The 22,315-nt window shown below is 46.4% G+C and overlaps 2 protein-coding genes across 6 annotated transcripts in view; one reads left to right on the forward strand and one right to left on the reverse strand.

The window, feature by feature from the left end:
• Nucleotides 1–14,960, forward strand: part of SGSM1 (small G protein signaling modulator 1) — an 87,093-nt gene extending 72,133 nt beyond the window's left edge. For 4 of the 5 annotated variants that reach the window (XM_057526843.1, XM_057526844.1, XM_057526842.1 and 1 more), the window contains 3 exons: nt 2,028–2,137; nt 3,443–3,539; nt 4,630–5,858. In XM_057526843.1, the coding sequence (XP_057382826.1) occupies nt 2,028–2,137; nt 3,443–3,539; nt 4,630–4,901 (479 nt within the window). In that variant the 3' untranslated portion in view covers nt 4,902–5,858. Of the gene's footprint in view, nt 1–2,027; nt 2,138–3,442; nt 3,540–4,629; nt 5,859–8,077 lie in introns of those variants that run through there. The other variant, XM_057526845.1, reaches the window with a different exon arrangement.
• A 1,362-nt stretch (nt 14,961–16,322) lies between these two features.
• LHFPL7 (LHFPL tetraspan subfamily member 7) lies at nt 16,323–20,395 on the reverse strand. Its single transcript, XM_057526939.1, has 3 exons — nt 19,590–20,395; nt 18,658–18,796; nt 16,323–16,585 (listed from the first exon to the last, which is right to left on the reverse strand). Exons 1-3 carry the CDS (start codon nt 19,788–19,790, stop codon nt 16,323–16,325), a joined length of 603 nt encoding a protein of 200 aa, XP_057382922.1. The 5' UTR covers nt 19,791–20,395.
• Between the last annotated feature and the right edge of the window lie 1,920 nt (nt 20,396–22,315).

The following is a 22,315-nucleotide window of genomic DNA, read 5'->3' on the forward strand; positions in this document are numbered from 1 at the left end:
AAATAGACAAACAGATAAAAAAAAAAAAAGAACAACAAAGAAAAAAAGACTACAAACTTGGATTGTCTGTCATCTCTCACCCAACAGAGAATAGGCTTTCATTATACACCCAACAGAGATCACCAAATAGTCAGACCATAAGAGCAAATCCCCAGTCATTGCTGCCACCAATTCAGATTAACTTATTGAAGGTGTACAAGCCAGAAATAAAAACAAATACATAATATCAGTAGAAAAAGAAAAAAAACTAGAGGGTCAGAAAAAGTTCTGTTGCCAACGAGGATGTACAGGTAAATTGATTTAATTTGTCTCCATTGGATTAATCCCCTCAAACATCTCAGTGGATGACCTTCAGAACTGATGAAATATAATTTTCAAAAAGTTAACATGTCTCTCTCATACAAATAAAATAAACACATGACAAAGATTTTATTCAACTTATTAATGAGGAAACCAGTAAGATATGAAAACTGCCTCCAAGAGCATGTGAGAAGCTGGGCATTTTAGCAACATTAAAATAAGATTGCTGCCAGAAGGAACAAATCTGTAGAGACAGACAATAGACTAGTGGTTAACAGGGACTGCAGGGAGAGGGAAATAGGTGATGACCTCTGATATAGAGAGAGTGTCTTTTGGGGGTGATGAAAATGTTCTGAAATTAGAGATTTTGGTTCACAGATGTGAATATACTAAAACCAGTGAATTATACATTTAAAAGAGTGAATTTTATGGTACGTAAACCTCAGTAAGGCTGTTTTAAAATGGGAAGTATAACTCCCAACTCTTCAGAGCTGAGCATAGTGACTTGCTTCCAGAGAGTTCAGTGTAGAAGGGGGTGGGAGGTGAGAGAGAAACTATGCAGTGGGGAAACCTGAAAACACTGCCTCCATCCGGTGGCCAAGGTCATCAACCATCCTCAATCACATTGATACAGTATACCCTTGATAGGATGTGATTAAAATGCACATTACCTACGTCTTTCTCCCAATAACCCATAATTCCAGTCTTATCATGAGAAAAACATCAGATAAATTCCAATAGGGAGGCATCCCGTAGAATACCTGACAAGTGTTCTTCATAACTATCAAGGTCATCAAAAACAAGGAAGGCCTGAGGCACTGCCATAGCCAAGAGGAGCCTAAGGAGAGATGACAGTTGTTTGTAATATAGTCCTTGGATGAGTTCTTGGCACAGAAAAAGGACATAAGATAAAAAACTATGGACTTGAGTCAATTGTGTATCCTCAGTGGGTCATTAATTGTAACAAACGTACCATACTAATGGGAGATGTTAGTAATAGGGGGAACGAGGTGTGGGGTATATGGAAACTCTCTGTACACTCTTCCCAATTTTTCTGTAAATGTAAACTGTTCTGAAAAATGAAGTCTTTTAAAAAATAAATGAGATCCTACTGTGCCTCTGGAAACCTTCTCATAACTTTCCCCAGAGTTACTAGGTGTTAAGAGAGAAAAAAGGTACTATTTTCAAATAAATTTTTTAAACACTGGGTTGAACAATATAAAAGAATTTTTAAATTACATGACTTCTCAGAGCCTTTTCATTCTTAATATAGGTAGTGGCTCTCTAAGCAGCATTTCCCAATGTTATTTGACCCTTTCTTTGCATAACGCCTGCAAACACCCTTCCAATATTGACAATTGCTCTTTTAATACAGTGGTTCCCAGACACGAGAATTTCATGAACCCTGTAGAATTTTTTTTTCAAAACGTTTGGGACCAAACATTGTCAACTTTTTATTACAGCAAATAGGGATCTTTAAAACAGAGCATTTTGCTGTCACCATTGTTTCCTAAAATAAAACATTTCAGTACCTCTAAAGGTGGGAAGTATGTGATTAATTGGAGAGCATTCCTTGAAATGGTATGCATTTGTACTCCATTGTCCTTATGCTTCTCATTTGGCTGTGGACTTTGTGAACCAGCTCGGGGCCTCGGACCGTCGCTTTGGGACCTCGGGTTCCTTGGGCAGTGGTGCAGTTGACTGTTCCTCCTGTGCTCTTTCCGCAGAGGCCCTTGCCTTCAGCTGCTTCACCGAGCTCATGAAGAGGATGAACCAGAACTTCCCCCACGGAGGCGCCATGGACACGCACTTTGCTAACATGAGGTCGCTAATCCAGGTAGGACCTTGTGCTTTTCAATAATATAACTTATTCCAGCTCAGCCCAATGGACCGCAAGGCAACTTAATAGCCACGCCTTGTTTAACTTGACTCAGTCCCTCAATCCTACTTAACTCAGCCCCGTTGAGTTAAACTAAAAAACTCAATTCAACTCAACCTTCGCTCAACAGCTCAGCTCCACTAGATTCATTCTCACCGAGCATTTATTTGGTTCAGGCACTGTGGCTACACTGATGAACAAGACATGGCCCTCGCTCTTAACAGGATGTTTGATCGTATTGGTCCTTTTCTGCAAAGAAATATTTGAGTATCTCTCTCTCTCTCGCTTTCTCTCTCTCTCATACACACACACACACACACACACACACACACACACACCCTTTATTGAGATCAATTCATATACCATAAAATTCACCCTTTTAAAATGTTCAATTCAATGATTTTTAGAATATTCACAGGTGTGAAATCATCATCACTATCTAATATCAGAACATTTTCATCACCCCAAAAAGAATCCCCATACCCATTAACGTCAATCCCTCTCCCCAGCTCCTGGCAACCACTAATCTACTTTCTGTCTCTATAGATTTACCTATTCTGGACATTTCATATAAAGGGAGTCACACAATATGTGGCCTCTTGTGTCTGACTTCTTTCACTTAGCATCATGTTTTCAAGGTCCATCCATGTTATAGCATATATCTGTACATCATTCCTTTTTATTGCCGAATATTCCATTGCATGGATAGACCACATTTTGTTTATCCATTCATCCACTGATAAACACTTGAGTGGTTTCCACTTTTTTGCTATTATGAATAATGCTCTTGTGTACATTCATGTACAAGTTTTTATATGGACATAGGTTTTCATTTCTCTTGGGGATGTACCTAGGAGTGGAATTACAGCTGCACCAGTTTGCATTCCCACCAGCAACATATAAGGGTTCCAATATCTCTTCATCCTCACCAACACTTTGTTGTCTGTCATTTTTATTATAGCCGTCCTAGTGCATGTGAAGTGGTATCTCATTATGGTTTTGATTTGCATTTTCCTAATTGCTAATGATGGTAAGCATCTCTCGTGCTTACTGGCTATTTGCACATCTTCTTTAGAGAAATGACGGGGTTAGGTTGAGCTAGGTTGATTTCCACCTCAAATCCTTTGCCCATTTTTAAACTCCACCTGGTTGTTAAGGGCTGTATGGTATCTGGTGTAGGGATGTAGCATCATTTATTCAGCTGTCCCCTCTAGTCTAGCCTTTGCCCAGGAGGCTGATGCCTATCTTTCCTTCCTCTGACAGATCCTGGACTCAGAGCTCTTCGAGTTGATGCATCAGAATGGGGACTACACTCACTTCTACTTCTGCTACCGCTGGTTCCTGCTGGATTTCAAGCGAGGTACAGACTTCAAACTGGAAACTTGTTCTCAGACTCTTTGTAGCAGAATCTCAGGGGAAAAGGTACCATGGAGGTGAGGCTGGGAGGTGTAACAAAGCCAGTGGAAGAGAGTAATGCCCATTTGTTGAGTTCTATCAGTTCACCCAACTTATCTTGCAGAGACACTATGCAGTAGGTGTTGTCACAATCCCCATTTTACAGATGAGGAGGCTAAGACTGAGAAGAACTAAATTCAGAGCTAGGAATAATAAAGCCAGGATCTGAGCCCCACTCTGTCTACCTAAGCCCACTTCCCTTCCATTCTATTAAGCTGCTTATCAGAGGCCAAGAACTCTGAAGCCCATAGAGCATCTTTCACACGTGAATTAGAAATGATGTCTGACACGGTGCATTGCTGTCATGCCAATTTGGGGTGATGCTAATAATATCTAACCTGTATGGAGGTGTTTATTAAGGTCCAGGCACTGTGCTGAGCCATTTCTATGTATTATTTCTTCAGTCCTTTATTACTGTTAGTATCACCCCACTTACAGATGAGGAAAGAGAAGGGCTTATGGAGGGGAAGTAACTAGCCCAAGGTCACCTTACTAGTAAGTGATGGGGCCAGGATTCAGACTGAGTTTATTGGACATAGGAAGCCTTACTTTTCATCATTGCTCTATTCTATCTCTTTACCAGACCCAGAGGCAGCAGCCAGCTCTGCCTGGGTGCAGGGGGAAAAGGATATACCCCCATTGGTGCTAAAAGAGATGGAGGGTGCAGGGAGAGAGGGGGACACTGACCAAGGGGCAGGGCAAGGACAGGTCAATGTAAATCAAATCTGCACGTGCCCGGTTCCTCCACTTACAGGATGTCAGAGTTGGAAACTTACAACCCACCTGGTTTGCATAGCCTATTCTACAGAGGGGAAAACTGAGGATTCTGTCAAATGACAGTGTCCAGGTCTCCTGTCTCCTGGCCTGAGCTCTGTCCACTGCTCCAGGACAGAAGCTCGGACCATGGCTGGCCTGGGATCTTTCCGGAGGGAGGGCAGCACCGTGAGCTCAGTGACTGACCCTCCCCCTGCGCGTGTGTGTTGGTGTCCCGGCAGAACTCATCTATGATGACGTCTTCTCTGTTTGGGAGACCATCTGGGCAGCCAAACACGTGTCGTCCGCCCACTATGTCCTGTTCATCGCGCTGGCGCTGGTGGAGGTCTACCGTGATATCATCTTGGAGAACAACATGGATTTCACAGACATCATCAAATTTTTTAATGGTATCCACATGACCAGGGTCTTATCTGAGGGGTGCAGGCTTCTGGAGGGCCCCTTCCTGGGGGCTGGAGAGGGATGGAGGGTCACTGAGACTGATGCACCATGAAGGGGATGGAGGAGGGTTCTCCCCACTTCTTGCGGCTATTTCCAAATGGATGAGTTAACATCTTGTAGTGCTGAGTGATCCCTGTGTGTTTTTCTCAGGGATCTGGCAGAAGGGGCCTAGGTGTTGAAATCAGGCTCAGGGAGCATCCCTGGCTCTGCCGTTAACCAGCTGTGCCATGGACATGTCGCTTCCCCTCTAAACATCTGCTTCCTCATCTGGGAAATGGAGTAACAGTGTCTGCTTCAGAGGGTTGACATGTGTAGGGAAAGCAGATACAGGAAAGCAGTTGAAGTGGCATGAAAAAGGCACAGTCTTTGAAATCAAACAGAGATGGATTCTGATCCCAGCCTTGCCACCTGGGAGCTGTGTGACTTGGGCAAGTGACTTTATGTCTCTGGGCTTCAGAGTCCTTGGAGATAAAATGGTACTAACACCTCCCTCATGGAGATGTCAGGAGGATTAAATCAGACCACAAGGATATAAAGCCCATCAATCAGGTGGTACTTGGCTCATAGCTGTTGCTATGAATAGAAGCTGTTGCTACTATCAATATTATCACTATTAAAACATTTTCTTAAACTAAAGAAGTTTTTGGAAAAAGCAAAAGAAGAAAAAAGCCACCTGTGATGACCTTACACTGGAAACATTATTAGTTTTCTTTAAAGAAGCTTTTTTATTTTGGAATAATTTTAGATTTAGAGAAAAGTTGCAAAGATAGTACAGAGAGTTCCCAATACCCTTCACCCAGCTGCCCCTAATGTTAATATGTTACCTGATCCTCCTACATTTGTAGAACAAAGCAATTAACATTGATATATTATTATCAACTAAACTACAGACTGACTTGATTTCACTTGGTTTTTAACTAATGTCCTTTTTCTGCTCCAGGATCCAATCCAGGAAACCACGCTGTACTTAGTGGGTTCATTTTTTAAAAAATGTTTTTTCCATCTAGTCTTTCCCAAAATAATGTATATTTTTATGTTGTTACCATTTCAGAATCCAGTTGTATCTAGAGTTTTTTCCACTTAATGTTTTAAAAACCATCTTCCATATAATCATTTTTTTAAAAATTTTATTTATTTATTTATTTATTTTTGGCTGTGTTGGGTCTTCGTTTCTGTGTGAGGGCTTTCTCTAGTTGCGGCGAGCGGGGGCCACTCTTCATCACGGTGCGCGGGCCTCTCACTATCGCGGCCTCTCTCGTTGTGGAGCACAGGCTCCAGACGCACAGGCTCAGTAGTTGTGGCTCACGGGCCTAGTTGCTCCGTGGCATGTGGGATCTTCCCGGACCGGGGCACGAACCCGTGTCCCCTGCATTGGCAGGCAGACTCTCAGCCACTGCGCCACCAGGGAAGCCCCCATATAATCATTTTTTAAGACAGCAGAATATACCTCAAGTGACTGTTCATAACTTACTGAACCATCCCTTCTGATTGGGCATCTAGGTTGTTTTCGGTTTGCGGGTGTGATTTGAGAACCCAAAGCAATTCCTGTCTTAGCATGGAGGTTCTCAAACTTTCTCAGTTCATGGCACCCCTAATGTCTCTGTAAAGTTTTTGTGGCACCCGGACCAAAAGTTCCATTCAGTGACTAGTTAGGTCCAAACCACCTAATAAGTATCTCTATCCTAACAACTTAGTAGCCATTTGAAAAAATGATACATATAAGTCAAAAGAAAATAGTATTTTTATTTTATATTTAAATAAGTACAGTTACTGGGACTTCCCTGGCGGTCCAGTGGTTAAGACTCCACACTCCCAATGCAAGGGACATGGGTTCAATCCCTGGTCGGGGAACTAAGTTCCCACACGGCACATGGCGTGACCAAAAAAAATAAATAAATAAAAATAAATAAATAAATAAGTACAGTTACTAATGGGTGTGTTCACCTGTTGGGCTTTGCACAACTTCTCAAACCTTGGAATCATTTTGAACCCCACCACCTTCATTTCTTATTCCACAGTGATTTTCACATGATACTTGCTTTTATCACGGCAACTGCTTGCTGAAAACCTAGTTTTTGCAAAGCTATAAAGCCGTTGATAGGAATGTCATGAAATTTGCAAACTCACTTGCGTTAGCAGTTTATGTGGTGTTCAGCAGATGTGGAAGATAGCGGTATTTCCCTCAAAGTTTCCATGTGTTCACTGTGGCACCCTGGGATTCCTCAGCACCCAGTTTGGGAACCATGGTCTTAGTGTTTTTGTTTGTTTTTCTTTTTTTCTTCTACCAAATGATTTCTTTCTTTTTTGGGTTTTTGGTGGGTTTTTTTTTTTTGAGGTTCTTTTTTTTTTTTTAATGTTACTTATCCCTATTTTTATTTTTTTTTATTTCAATTTTTATTTATTTATTTATTTACTTGCCTGCGTCGGGTCTTAGTTGAGGAACACAGGATCTTCGTTGCGGCATGCGGGATCTTTCGTTGTGGTGTGCGGGCTTCTCTCTAGCTGTGGCATGCGGGTTGTCTCTCTCTAGTTGTGGTGCGTGGGCTCCAGAGCGTGTGGGCTCTGTAGTTTGCGGCACGTGGGCTCAGTAGTTGTGGCACGTGGGCTTAGTTGCCCCGTGGCATGTGGGATCTTAGTTCCCTGACCAGGATTCGAACCCACATCCCCTGCACTGGAAGACGGGGACTACCACTGGACCACCAGGGAAATCCCCAAATGATTTCTTTATGATAAATGTCTAAGTGTAGGATTATTCTGCTTTGAAGAGCTGATCATTTTGTGTCACTCTCGACAAAGTGATTATTGGTGCTTTCTCCCCTCCGCTCCCCCTCTCCTTCTGTTGCTTCCTTCCTTCTCTACTTTTAAGCATCTACCATGTGCCTGGCATTGCTTTCTTAAAAGGTGTCCAGTAATTATGTTTGTAGGAGGGTGGTGGGAGGACCTAATATTTTTTTAAACACACACACTGAGAGCCAGCTTCGTCTCGTTTGACCTCACAGTAACCTTGTGAAGTAGGTACCGTTATGGTTCCCATTTTACAGATGAGGAAACCGAGGTCTGGAGATGCAGGCCTTCCCCAAAGTCTCTGCTTCCAGAACTGCTCTGGGGGTGATGCCAGATGATGATGATGATGATGGGGATGCCCCAGAGACCTCTCCGGGCACTGAAAGTGCGTCCCGAGGATGGACACAGAAGGAGGCTCATGAGATTTTACTTCCGCTCTTTCAGAAATGGCTGAGCGACACAACACCAAACAGGTCCTGAAGCTGGCCCGGGACCTCGTGTACAAGGTGCAGACCCTGATTGAGAACAAGTGAGGACCATGTCACCCAGGCAGCGTCAGCCGAGCCTCCGCCCACCTGCCTGTCCTGCCTGCTTCTCCTCCTGGCTGCCCAGGGAGCAAGGTCCTGGCATCTGTTCCCGAGCATGGACCTCTGTGCAAAGAGAAAGTTCCCCAACTTTGGCTACCAGGCAGGTGGGATCGAGGGGTTGCCCCTTCAGTTCAGCCTTATGTTTCCTGTTTGACCAAAGATCGCCCAAGTCTGGGATTTCTCCCTTGTGGGAGTTGGGAGTTGTTGGTGTGCGGAGGGAACATCTTCGTTCATGGTCCCCAGAATGGTCTCCTCCCTCTTCTCTCCCATCCCTCCAACTGTCTTGTCGGATGAGACTTGGGGAGGGAACTTTTTGGAAACTGGTATAGGAGAGGTCTGTGGGGCTACCTCTGTACTCTGAAAGGGGCCTTTGGAGATGTTCCAGAACGTGGCTGGAAGGTTGGCCTGGAGCAGAGCACTGTTGACATTTAATGCTTTTTGGAGGGATGCTGCCCTGTGCACTCTTGGAATTTGAGCAGCCTCCCTGGCCTCTGCCTACTACCTGCCAGTAGCACCCTCCTCCCCAACCCCTAGTGACATCCCGGAGCACCTCCAGACGTTGCCAAATAGCCCCATTTGAGAACCACTGGCTTGGAGGAGGGGCTACAAGTGTATCTCCTCTCCACTTTCTTTGTACCTGAGCCGCCTATATCCTGAGACTTTCTTCCATTTAGAAAAGGCACATGGGGTCCTTTGCACATCTCTCTTGGGGTCCTGGATTTCAACCGTTGTGTATTTCTCATTTTTTCTCCTCCACCTGGCCCAGGAGAGACTTTTTTCTTCTTTTAAAGAAGGACGTCTGCCTGTGAGAAGTGTCTGTAAGCATGAGATAGGCCTCTTCCGGGTCCTGCTCAGGGGCCCCGGGGCAGGGCCGAGTCCGCGTCCCCTTCCTCTCTTCCCAGGGAGGACCTCGCCTCTCCTTCCATACATCGGGTCTGATGTTCCAGAAGCTTGGAAGATGTGTGTTGGTGCAAGCCACTTGTTTAGGGAGGCTGGCTTTTCTCTAAGTGCCCTTGCTCACTCAGGACAAAGGAGGGAAAGGAGGACAGAGGTTGGCCCAGGTAGGGTATGTCGGGTGTTTTCCTTGGGAAAGAAACATCAGCTGGTGAACTGGTGCCAGGGTCACAGACCAGACTGGAAATGGTCCCCTCCATGTCTTCACACAGAGGGTCACCAATCCCCAAACAGGCCCTAAGCGAGCTAGTTTACCCTGCCTACCTGTCCTCCCAGGAGAGTGGTCCTGCCAGCCCTTCTCTTCCGAGAGTGTACCAGAGTCGGGAGAAACAGTGAGAGTTGGGAAGGGATGCTCTTCCCAAGAATGGCAGGTAGGATTTTGGAGAGGGTAGGAGACTCGTCAAGCACTTTGAAGCATTCACAGAGAGAGTGCATTAGTCCTTCCGTCCTGAGCAAACCAGGATGGGGAGCAATCCCTTCCTGGAGTGCTTGTGAAGGCGCTTCCCTTGGACCCGGCACTTTAGGTTGCACTGAACTTTTGCCTGAGTAGGGCCTCCTGGGCAGGATGGATGAGACTAGATGGCCCTCGCTTCCGAAGAACGCTCCGTGAGAAATGCATCTCCTCGCCCTAGTCCCCCACATTCCCAAGATGGGAGAAAATGTATGAAAGTCCCCTCCAGATGAAAGTTTATTTTGCCATTCAACTGTTCACTACAGAGGATGTTATTTTAGCAAGACCCAGGTCCTAGACCTTCCGATTCTTACTTGTTTTTTGACAGACTAGTCTGAAAGTACAGCACAAGATCTCTTCTCTGCCTTCTCTCGTGGTGTTCCAGAGAGCGTCATGGTTGTGATTTGGAATAACTCCTATTTATTTGGCTTACTGTGTTTATTCGGATCTCTGTATGTTGTGTGTGTCCTTGTGTCCCTGAATCGTATGCGTGCGAGTTGTTTTATCTATGGAGTGCCCTCCTTTTCTCAGTGTTGCCAACATATCTTGTTACAGTTTACTACAGAGTTGTGTCTGTAGAGAGAGAAAATATATATAAACAGAAACATGTGAACCTGGGTTATTTTTTGTTTCTGTGTTTGGGGATTTTCTTTTTAATTTGAAAGAAAGAAATGCTTGCTTCTGAAGACTGTGTCCTCATACCCCACCCTCCACCCCACCTCAGTGACCCAGACACAGAGAGGGACATATTCTTATGATAGACTCCCTGGTCTTTCCCCTGAAAGTTCAAGGCTGGTGAATCTCATCTCATCCTTTGTATCAGTTAGCTGTTACCACAAGTAATGCTGTGTAACAAACCACCCCAAATCTTAGTGGCTTCAAACAGCCATTTATTTAACTTGTGATGATTCTGTAGGTCAACAATATGAGCTGGGTTCAGCTGGGTGGTTCTTCTGGTCTCAGCTCGACTTCTTTGTGTGTCTCTGGTCAGCTGATGGCCAGCCAGGCTACTCTGCTTTTGACAATTGGCCGGCTGTTGTCTAGGATAGTGGGAGAAACTGGGCCATGTATCTCCCATCCTCCATTAGGCTAGCTCAGGCTTGTTTACATGGCCATGATGGCAGTTTCTAAGAGAGCAAACAGAAGTGTGCAATGCCTCTTGAGACCTAGGATTGGAATTGGCATAAAGTTATTTCTACTATATTCTTTTGGTCAAAGAAGTCATATGGCTGAGCTCAGACTGAAAGGATGGAGAAATAGATTCCACCAGTTGATGGGAGGTTTTGAGAAGTGACAATGAAAAGGGCTGTAAGTACAGGCAGGGAAATAATTGAGTATTTTTGCAAACAGTCTACCATGTATCCCAAGGTCCATGCACAGGAGGGGTCCCAAGATGGTCAGCCATTGGACTCAAGAGTATACCTCTAAGTTGATGCCTCACTGTATCCCCACTGCTGAGCTGGCTCCTCTCTCACCCCCAGTGTTCCCATAGACCATCAACTTATCTCCTCAATATCTATGATTCCCACTCACGGCTGCCATTCTGAACCACAGTCTTTGGGCAATGGAGACCTCACATGGATCTCCACCCCCAGCAGCCTCTAACCATGCGCCAAGGGAAACTTCTGGTTTTCCGCTGCAGAAGCAAAGCTTGATTTAATCTAATGAGCACCCATCAAAACTTCAGGTTTTCTATAGAAAAAGTTAGTTTCCAAATAAGCCAGCAAAGTAAAGGAGTTTCAGGTGGCATTGGTGGCTTGGCTTAGCCCAGGTCACCACTTCCTTGGAAGATTGCCAGCAGAGGTAAGTCTGAAGCCACACAGCAGCAGGCAGGTGGGGACTTGTCTTTTGCTGGCCCACATGGGGCTCTCTTAGTGGGAAGGTCTGCTTCTTCCTGGGAGAAGCTTCTGTGAGCAAAGACTGGTCCTGATGTTCTGACCATCCTTTGAAGCCACTGGTCTCATTTCCCCAACTCCAGCCATAGCTTGGTACACGTGGCCCTCCCCCTGGAGGACCCCACTATTCTTGCAGCTGCCTGGCACCACCAGACCTGGGTACCACCAGCATACCTGTTATGTGTGTACAAATGTGCAGTTACATGCACTATTGACTTACGGTAAAGGACGATATATTTTGTGGGAAAAAAATCCTAAGAGAATGTTTTGCTTTTGTAAAGGTTTTCCTAAACACATGCATTTGCACCTTGCATAGATGTGAGAAGATGAGTCTTGGGCCACTAGGCACGTTTTCGTGACCCAAAGCAGGGATGGAGAAGGGGTCTTTGTTGCCATGTGTCTGGCACACACAGTTGTCACTGTGGACTCCTCCTCCGCCCCTTTTCTTCTTCCTCCTCCACCTCCTCCTCCATCTTTTCCTCCATTTCTTTACCTTCTCCTTCCCCCATCCCTCTGATTCCTCTCCTCTCCTCCTTCTGCCTCCTTTCCTTGTAGCCATGAGCATGTGGATACTGTCCGCCACCATGTCTTCTGCCTGAATGTTGCTGTTCGCATTCAGAACAACACTGCTGGGTTTAGACCCTCTGGCTGCTCTGTCATCTCTCTTCTAAATCACGTTCCATTTTCTTTTCACCTCGAGCGTTCCATTTGGCTTGTGGGAGAGGCCACGCGGCAACTGAGAAGCACTTATGCAAAGAGTTTGGGAGGCCCCAACCATCCCATTTCAGAACAGCTGCAACCATTTATGCCATCCTGTTTCATCTTCCTTCTTATCCCTCCCTCCTTCTCTCCCAGGCCTGAGGTCCCAGCAGCCCAGTGGGAAAAGGAGGTGAGGGGTACAGTCAAGGGCAGTGGGAGGAAGTGGTTTAGATTTCTTTCCTTTTCAACAGATACTCAAGTTTGAGAGACATTAGATCCATCAATCAATGAGTCTTCTCCCCAAGTTTTATGACAGCATGAAACTCAAGTCACCTGCAGTCCACCTTTATGATTTGGACCATATCTGTGTACCATCTGTACTATTATATCTTTACTAGTTTTCTTTTTTCTTTTTACTTTTCGGCCACACCGCGTTGCATGTGGGATCTCAGTTCCCCGATCAGGGAGCGAACCTGCACTCCCTGCAGTGGAAGCGCGGAATCTTAACTGGACCGCCAGGGAAAGTCCCTTTACTAGTTTTCTTTAAATCAACTCATTTTTTAAAACTTAAAACTTATGGCAAGCCAGGATCATTTGCATAAACAGAAGATGGTTGTAAAAATAAATATTATTATTTTGCCAAAATACTATTTCCCACCAAAGGCTTTCTGAAGCTTGCTCTCTTGCCATTAAGAAGAGATGTACTAAGGGTTTGAGAGGTTAAAGACATGCTAGCACCAGACGAGCCTTTCTTCTTGGAGCACTTAAAGGAGGATTGAAGTGGGAGTGACTTTCTCACCACACCAACTAAAATCATGTCCTATATCTTTGTCCACATGCTTGGGGAGGGATGACTTAGGATCCCAACTCTGCCACTTCCTGGCTGTGTGGCTTTGGGCAAGTGACTTTACCTCTCTGAGCCTTGGTTTTCATTTCTGTGAACTGGGGGTAATAATGCCTCCCTTGGGTCTGGATTCAGTCCCGGCCCTCCTCTTTCCACTGGGACCCTCTGCCCCTAGCATCACTGGGGATGATTTCCTGGTTGGGACCTCAGTTTCCCTGAGTTCCCATCATCTGTCTTGCTCAGGTTCTCAGGTGAATCTTTTTTTTTTTTTTTTTAATTATTATTATTTTTTAATGCTATTCTTGTCTGCTTACATTCTTTTTATGTATGTATGTATGTATGTATGGCTGTGTTGGGTCTTCGTTTCTGTGCGAGGGCTTTCTCTAGTTGTGGCAAGCGGGGGCCACTCTTCATAGCGGTGCAGGGGCCACTCTTCATCGCGGTGCGCGGGCCTCTCACTATCGCGGCCTCTCGTTGCCAAGCACAGGCTCCAGACGCGCAGGCTCAGTAATTGTGGCTCACGGGCCTAGTTGCTCCGCGGCATGTGGGATCCTCCCAGACCAGGGCCCGAACCCGCGTCCCCTGCATTGGCAGGCAGACCCCCAACCACTGCGCCACCAGGGAAGCCCCTCAGGTGAATCTTTGACACAGCTCCTGGAGGAGAACTGGGGAAGGGATGAGCTCTGAGCCCTCTGGGGCTATGACAGAGCAACTGGAGTTAGGTGTGGTGAGGCCACCAGTTCTTGGCAGGAGCAATACCCACTCTGACTCTGTAGTTTGCATCGGGTTCTGCTGAGTCAGGGAAGGGCTCTTGGGTCTCTGTGCTGCTGGCCTTTAAGCTGCTGGACACATTGAGAGCTTGAGCCCAGGACAGGTATAGACTCTACAAGGAGCACAGTTTGATCCTTTTTGGAGTGCCAGCTTGCCAATCCGTTGCTAAGTCAACCTAGTAGAATTCAAATGACCTACAGAATGATGCCGTTCCCTGGGGACTTTCCATTACATCAGGGTGTTGGGCAGGAATCCTCCAGTATCTTCCTGGCTTGCTTTATTCAGTCTTGTGGGCCCAGTGATTTCCAGCCTCGGCAGGTAAAGGGCTCCTGCAAACAAAGAATACCGCTTATTATGATGAACAGAAAATCAGACAGACAGATCCCTCTGTCTCTTGTCAAATAAAGACAGCATCTGTGTAAATGCTTCTGCTTCATAGGCTGCAGATTTGCTCCCTTTGGCATTGCTGAAATTGTTGAAAGAGAAAATTAAGGAACGTGGGAGCTGCTGTAAAGTTATTACATAGAGGAGGCGGCTCATCCCTAGCGCAGGTGGGTGACCTGAAGCTGAGTTTGGGCTTCTTCTTGGTGGCATCTACTTGCTGCTTTTTGCACTGGGATGCTGCCTGGGCCTCCTGGAATCTTCCCACAGAAGCCTGACTCACATCAAAGTGCTTCTGATGACACTTGAAACATACCACTGGTCTTTGAGTCCATTTGGATACCATGTGGTGGCTTCCTAGGTTTTCTATTACTTTATTCCCTTATTCTCTTACTTTTTAAAGTAATTATTGTCCTTATTGTTTTTTCTGAAAGATGAATGCAAGCTGCGTTCTCTGTGGTCTGTGTGTTTTCAAAATAATAGAATCGCTCTAATAATATAATATTGTTGTTTACAGATGTTCTTAGTTGAACATTTAAAACCAAAAGAGTTTGGTGAGCTGGGTCGGGGCAGAGATAACAAATTCAGGTGTTATTTTGCCTCCATCACAGAGTCTGACAGACCTGGATTCAAATCCCAGCTCTGCCACTGATCAGCTGTGTGACTTTGGGCAAGTGACTTTGTCTCTCTGAGCTTCAGTTTTCACTTTTGTGAAATGCAGATAATAAAGCTTCCCTTAAAGAGAGAGTTTGGTATCAAATATTTTCGCTTGCCTGGCATCCTTGCCCCATTCTAGGACCAGCAACTTCTCCCATCTTCTGGAGAAATGTATCTCCTACGTTATAACTATAGTTATAGTCTAGTGAGATTGCTGACATGCCCCTCCCCCCAAGGTGGGCACATGACCCAGTTCTGGCCAATCAGCTTCCTTCCCTGGGAAGAGAGCGGTTCACTCTTTCTTCTGGGGCAGTCTAGCTAGAGGGGTACCAGCCTGGAGCTGCCTGTGACTATGTCTCTTGCAGGTAGGGGAGCAGGCATGGCTGCATCCAGCTACTCAAGTGAAGTCTTTAGAGCTCCATCTTTGTCTATCTTGTGGTTCCACTGTTGTCCATGTTGGCTTATACAGGTCCCATGCCCATCTCTGAACCAATCATTCTGACTGGGCTTGACTGGCCATAAGGACTCATTTGTCCACCCTAAAGCCTGGGGTGGTCAGAGAGTTGCTGAGGGTCATTCCCCAAGGGAAGATTAGGGCACTCTTCCCAAAGAAGTGTGATGGGTCTTGATAAGCAAAGGCAACAGACTGACTCCATCCCTGGCAGAGAGAGTAACAAAGGGGTAGAGCTGTGAAGAGACCTACTGTGGGCTCAGAATTCAGTGTGGCTGGAGGGAGAGGTGCAGGGTTGGGTGAATGACAAGAAAGAAGCTGAAGAGAGAGGTTCGGACTGGATCGTGAGGGGCCTCATGTGCCCCAAATAACAGTGAAGTTTCCACATCAGTGGGATTATCCATGGAGGGGTGAGATAGGTCCTTACCGCCTGACACCCACCCCCCCCACCCCAATCCCCACGCCAGCACTGGACCAACTCTCATCTATAAGGGGCACTCACTAGATGTTTGATGGGAAAATGAAAAATTTTCAAATTCTCCAAGAGGAGGAGTTATAAAAAGGGAAGGATATTTTTATTTTATTCTCTCATAGAGAGAGAATATGCACATACTTATTAAAAGATGTAGTATTTGAGTGGTGAGCACGGATTCAGAATTGCCCCAGGCACTTTTCATGAATAGATTTATCCTCACCACAGTCCTGTGAGATAGGGATTATAATTATAGCTAAAGTTTGTTGAATACTAGTGCCTAACATCGTGCTAAGGGCCTTATTTATACACAGCATCTTAAGTTAATTCTCATAACAACCCTATGAGGTAGGCATTATTTCACACACACACCCATTTTACAGAAGTATACACAGAGGCCCAGAGAAGTGAAGTGTCTTGTCTGAGGTCACACAGCAAGGAAGCAGCAGAGGTGGGATTTGAACCTGGGTGCGTGGTGATTTCATACAACTGTTGCATGGGCTCTTTTTGCTCCTCCTGAGATATTTTTATTTGCTCATTTCTGGCACGAGGATGATGCTCTCAGTGTCACTGGAGAAGAGGATGGTCCTCCGCTGGACCTCGGTCACGTGGAGCCACCTGAACGTGGGCAGGAGGCTGGCCAGGACTGCATAGAAGATGGCAGTCACATAGCCCCAGCCCAGCCGGCACTGACCACTGTGGTACACAGAGGAGGCTAAGCAGGCTTCCTTGGCAAATGGGGAGGCCAAGCTGATCGGGAAAACCAGCAGGCCCACAATGGTGGCGATGGCTAGAAACAGCAGCAAGGAAAACCAGTGTGTCAGTCAAGGGGCTCTGGGCTGCCTTTCCATCCCAGGACTCACTCATCCACCCTCCTATCCACCCACCCATCCATCCATCCATTCACTTATTTATTGGCTCATCTATCCTTTTATCCACCAATCACTCAGCTTAGCCTTCCACCCATCTGTCCATCTACTCACCCATCCACTCATTCTCTCCATTCCTCCACCTACCTATCCATTCACTCATCCATCCATCCATCCAACCAACCACCCACTTAGCCACCTGCCTTCCACCAATCCATCCATCCATCCATCCATCCATCCATCCATCCATCTATCCATATTCCAATCTATCCATATTCCAATCTACCCATTTTCCCCATCCTTCCATCCATCTATCCATTCATCCATTCTTCCAGTAATATGTCTATTGATGCATCCATCAGCTCATCCACCTACTTACCCACCCTACTCCATCCATTCACCAACCCATCCATCCATCCATGCACTCATTCATCAAAACTGTTAGGCACTCTGTCAGAGGTACTAATGATACTAAGAAAATGAACCAGACACCTCCGCACCTAGAAGGCACTCCCCGTGCAGGAGAGTCACGTGACCTGCAGCCACCCTTCAGCCACTCTCGTCCACTTGAAGTTCCCTGCACGTGCCTTGCTCTCATCTCTATGCCTTTGCCCGTGATGCTCCCATTACCTGAAACACCCTTCTACATTTGGTTAACTCCCACTCATCCTTCCAGATTCATCTCAGTGATGCCTCCTCAAGGAAGCCTTCCTTAACACCTTCCACACACTGGGTCAGGTACCTCTTGGAGTTTTTCCTTGCATCCTGTGCTCATCCTCTTGTGCCAAATATCCACTGAGTTATAACTGCCTAATACACCCTACCCCCAGTAGACACTGGAGGACAAGGACTGTATCTCCATCCATTGATTCAACAAATATTTAATGAGCAACTATTATGTGCAAAGTACCGTGTTAGATGCTGGTGATATCAAGGCAGACAAATCCTTGCCCTCATGGAGCCGATGTTCTAGTGGAGAAAGATGCACAGTAATCAAGCAGGCAGATAAGGTATTATCAAGCAGGCAGGTAAGTGCTATGAAAAATGGAAAGCAAGGTAAGAGGAAGGAGACTCTAAGGAGAGGGAAGCTCCCTTACCTTGAGGTCATGGAAGACCCCCACTGAGGCAGTGATATTTGAGCAAAGCCCTTAATGAAGTGGGAGGAGCAAGATGTGAAGATCTGAGAAGAGAGAATTCCAGGCAGAGGGAACAAGCTTGGTTTTTATGAGCAACAGAAAGCAAGCCGGTTTGGCCGGAGCATGCTGAGCCTGGCGGAGCAGGTAAGAGATGAGGTCAGTGAGTGAATGAGGGCTTCATCAGTGGAGCCTCATTGGTAACAGGAAGTCATTGGCGTGGATAAGCCAGTCCCGAGTGGCATGGTCTGATTTCAGCTCTAACAGGACCCACTTGGCCAGAATGTGGCAAACAGACTCTAGGGGGCAAGGGTGGCAGCAGGGAGACGTGTGAGGTGGCCACCTCTAAACCAGGTGGGAGATGGTGGAGAATTAATTGGATGAAGGTTCAGTCAAGACCTGAGCTAGATCATCCCAAGCCGATGTGTGAATTAGAGAAAAGCAGATGCAGCCGGGCAGACGCAGCCCTGCAGTTTCACAGCTTAGGAATTGGAGCATGGTTAGATTTCAGCAGCTCTCAGCCCTCAGCTGGATGCCCTTGTGCAGTGCACAACCTGCCCAACTGTATATGATGGTCCTGGTAAAAATGATGCAAAGTGGATGGATGGGAGAGAAACAAAGGAGGACAGACTATTAAGATTGGGTTTGGATAAGGGCAAGAGAGGGTGATGCTAAGGATACCATTCCCTACCTCCAATTTCTGGCTTGTTAAAGGACCTGGAATAGTCTACAATCCTAGGGTTTATCTCTGAGATTCAACTAGGAGGCAAGACTCTGCTTGCAGGCTCATTCATCCATCCATGCATTCATTCATTCATTCCACAAACATGTCTGGAACACATATGTGATAGAAGATTTACCTGCTGTTGCCTGCAGCCCTGGCATTGGGCCACTGCCCCTCCTTGGGCACAGCCCTTTGGGGGCTAAGGCCCAGGACAGGAAGAGAATTGCATTGAAGGCCAATAGGAGCCAGCCTCCAAGGAGCGTCACAGCTGAGACCTGCCAGGAAGAGAAAGGAGGGAGGGTGTTGTCTGGGGTGGAGGCAGTCTCTGCTCTCTCTGCTTAACTGATCAGCTACTGAGTCCTCAAAATCCCACAAGGTCTGTGCTATTATTATCCCTGTTTTACATATAAACAAACAGAGATATAAGGAATTGGAGTCATTTCCCTCAGAGCACACAGCTAATTAAGAGGTAGAGTCAGAATTAAGGTCTAGATCTACAACCACCATGCCCTCCCTTAATTGAGTACCTGCTATACAGCAGAGTCACCAAGAGAGGCACCTTTGTAATCATCGGTTTTGAAGGCTGTGAATCTTCCTTAGAGGTGCTGAACTGGGAGTCCCAACCCATTGTGCCCATTGTTGAATTTGGCAATTTGCAGTGACTTTCAACACCTTAGCTGTGGTTTTCAAACCTAGCAGCGCTTAGATAGAGGATGACCAGGTAGGTGTGTACAGGTTGTGCACTGCACAACTCTAGGAGATGCTTCTGGGAGTCATCACAGAAATGCATATTGACCACAGTACTTTTCCAGCAGATGGCAGTATAGTGTCCTGAAGAAGGGGCACCCTTTTCCTAATTTGTACAAAGGCACTGCACGCTGGCAGCTGCCTTCAGGATCATCCTGGGTGTTTGCTAACAGGCGGATAGCCAGACCCCACCCCGCACCTACGAGTCAGTGGTTAGAAGGAAGGTGGGCAGAAATTGGCTTTTTTTTTTTTTTTTTTCTCTGATGGGTTTAAGAGTGCCCCACCGCCAGGTCCCAGTGAATCCATGAGACCACGCCTCACCTTCCAGGCAAAGTCAGGAATATCATCCAGGGACCTGAAGGTCCCACAGCTCTGGTTCCAGCTGTTACCCTGAGGCCAGGAGCAGTAGGTGAGGACACCAAAGGAGAAGGTGGTGGTCTGGAACCAGGCAGGAGAGATGAGGCTGAGGGCTGAGATGCAGGTTAGGGAAAGCCCCAGAGCTGCCCACACGCTGCCCACCATCAGGGAATGTCAGTGACCTAGAGATCAAGGGACAAGATTAGTGGAAGGAGAGAAACAGGGGCTGGCAAAGGTGTCCCCCCTCCTCCGCCAGCCAGGGATCTGGTCCTGTCTTCAGATCACAGGTCATTTGTCTCCCTTTGCCCTGGGATGCACTTGGAGGTGTTAATAACTGGGTGGGTCTTTTCCCTAACAAGTTCTGGAAGTCGAAATTCCAAAATTTAGAATGAATGTTAGTGCTTAAACAGACCTTGGAGCACAACCAGTCCTCATGGGAAATGATCATCACTGGTCCATGCAAGCCCCCTCTCATGTTTCATTAATTCATTCATTTATTCCTTCATTCATTCGCTCTGCCCATCAAGGCTTGCACTTTCCAAAAGGTCTGCTTCTACCCAGAGGGAGCACCTTTTCCGAAATCCCACACAGATGCTGTGTTTCTAGCAACCACCCTGCCCATCAGCTATCTCCTCCCAATCCCTGACCATTATTTAATGTGTATCTTTTTGTACGGAGGTATTTTTGCAAAATCAATATTGTTCAGTATATGTGTATTTTTCATGTATGTAAATGGCATTGTTTTATATATTGCTGTTCCACGTGGTGCCACCTATGACCCTTGAGGGCTAGTCAGGTGGCACCTGAACCCAGCCTTAAATGCCAAGAGTTATTTAGTTTTCAATTCTCCTTCAATCCTTCTCTTTGCACCAAGGAGAAAATTTCTGTTGGAGCTAAAGGGTCTTAAACATCTCCCAAGCATCTGTCAATCTCCTCTTTTTAAAAGACAGGGAGCCTTGAGCAAGCAATGGAGTCTAGTGAGATTTTGGGGATGTAGTTGAATTTTCCTTGTATTTGTTGTGGTGTTTTTGTTCTATTTTTTGGCATGATACTGGTTATCCATTTTAAATTAAAATCTATTTTAAGGAGAAAGAGAGTTGATTTCAAGTCCGGTCTTACCAAAATAATAATAGAGGTTGGATGAGGAGGCTGAGGCAGGATGGTGGTTTGCTAATAGCCAACATTGTCACTGATGGTCAGAAGTGAGGCCCAGAAGGGCTGAGGCAGCCTAAGGGCGCCCAGGGTCAAAAGCAGCTGAGCCAGCCAAGGGCACCTACACAGACTTTCCAGGACTTCAACCTTGGGTTTCACTTTGGGACTCTAAGCCCAGCCAGCACTTTAAACGTGGCCAGAATCCTGGGCTTGGCGGCCAGCCAGTCCTTCTACCACTTCCCAGCTGTGTGACCTGGAGCAAGTTACCCCATTGCTCTGGGCCTCAGTTTCTCCATCTGTAAAAGCAGATTCTAAATCCCAGGGGGCATGTAGTGTTGGGTTCAATCACTGAGCAGGATGATGTGGTGGAAAGAAGCACACAAACCATGTTTCCCCCATATGACCTTGGGGAGGTCACCTCGTCTCTCTGGAAATGGGGGTAGGGGTGCTGTGAAGGTTCTAGGGGGTCAGATGCAAGTGTGTTGCAGGGAGAGGGGCTGAGCTAAGCCTGGGAAGGTAGGTCAGGGTAAGGTGGCACAGACATTTTATTCCCAGGATTAGAAAAACCTCATGGCAGCTAGCCAGCAAATGAGACACGGCCCCTTGAGGAAGGGAGGATGGATTTTTGTCCTACGCCAAAATCAGCCTCAACTTTGGGGTTGGCAGGATCCCGAGGGGTGTAATTCCAGCCAGGAAGCTGGGGAGCCCAGAGCTGACTGAGGCCCGTGATTTTGCCTCTCTCTGGCTGCCCCAGTGCCTCTCCGGGCGTTTCTGACCTTGAAAGAAGTTTTGTTCTCCAGATAATGTGCTCAGTGTCACCTGGGAAAATCACACCAACCGTCCAGGTGCCCAGAAACTTAAATGAGGCATTATAACCCGAAATCACATCCGGCCAGACTTCAATTACCTGGAATCCACCTAAGGGAAACTTGAAAGGGATTGAATATTTTCTCCTCCAGCTAAGTGCTTAGCTGTTAACGGCAGTTGACAATTCCTGAGCACTCATCAAGCCCCATTCTAAACTCTTTCAGTGCCTCATTCAATTTAAGCCTGTGGCCCCTCTATGATAGGGTGGGTAGTACTGTTATCTGAGTTCCCATTTTACAGATGACAAAACGAAGCCTCAGGAAATGAGTGGTGGACTAGGGACTCAAACGCAGGGAATCAGGCTCCTGACTCTGGGACCTAAACCCAAAGTGATATTAAGGAATTAGTTTAAAAGTCAAATACCCCAGCGTTTTTTAGGAGCTACCCAGGGTTAGAATTTGGTCAACCCTCCCACCTGCTCCAGCCAGTGAGCATAGATGGCCAGGGTAGCCATAGTCAGCCATGGCAGGAGGGAAACAGGGATTTGGGTATTTAGAGGTGGCTGCCAGAGCCTTGGTATGTCCCCACAGCCAAGTCCCTTCCTCATCCTGGTGTCCATGTCCTCCTCTGTGAACTGGAAGGAATTGGTCATTCATTCATTCAACTTTTATGTGCCCAGCCCTATGTGACCTTCACAGATACAGTGGTGAACAGAACATAGTGCCTGCCCT

The sequence above is a fragment of the Balaenoptera acutorostrata genome, chromosome 13 (genome assembly GCF_949987535.1).
Source record: "Balaenoptera acutorostrata chromosome 13, mBalAcu1.1, whole genome shotgun sequence".
In the NCBI taxonomy this organism is placed as follows: Eukaryota; Metazoa; Chordata; class Mammalia; order Artiodactyla; family Balaenopteridae; genus Balaenoptera; species Balaenoptera acutorostrata.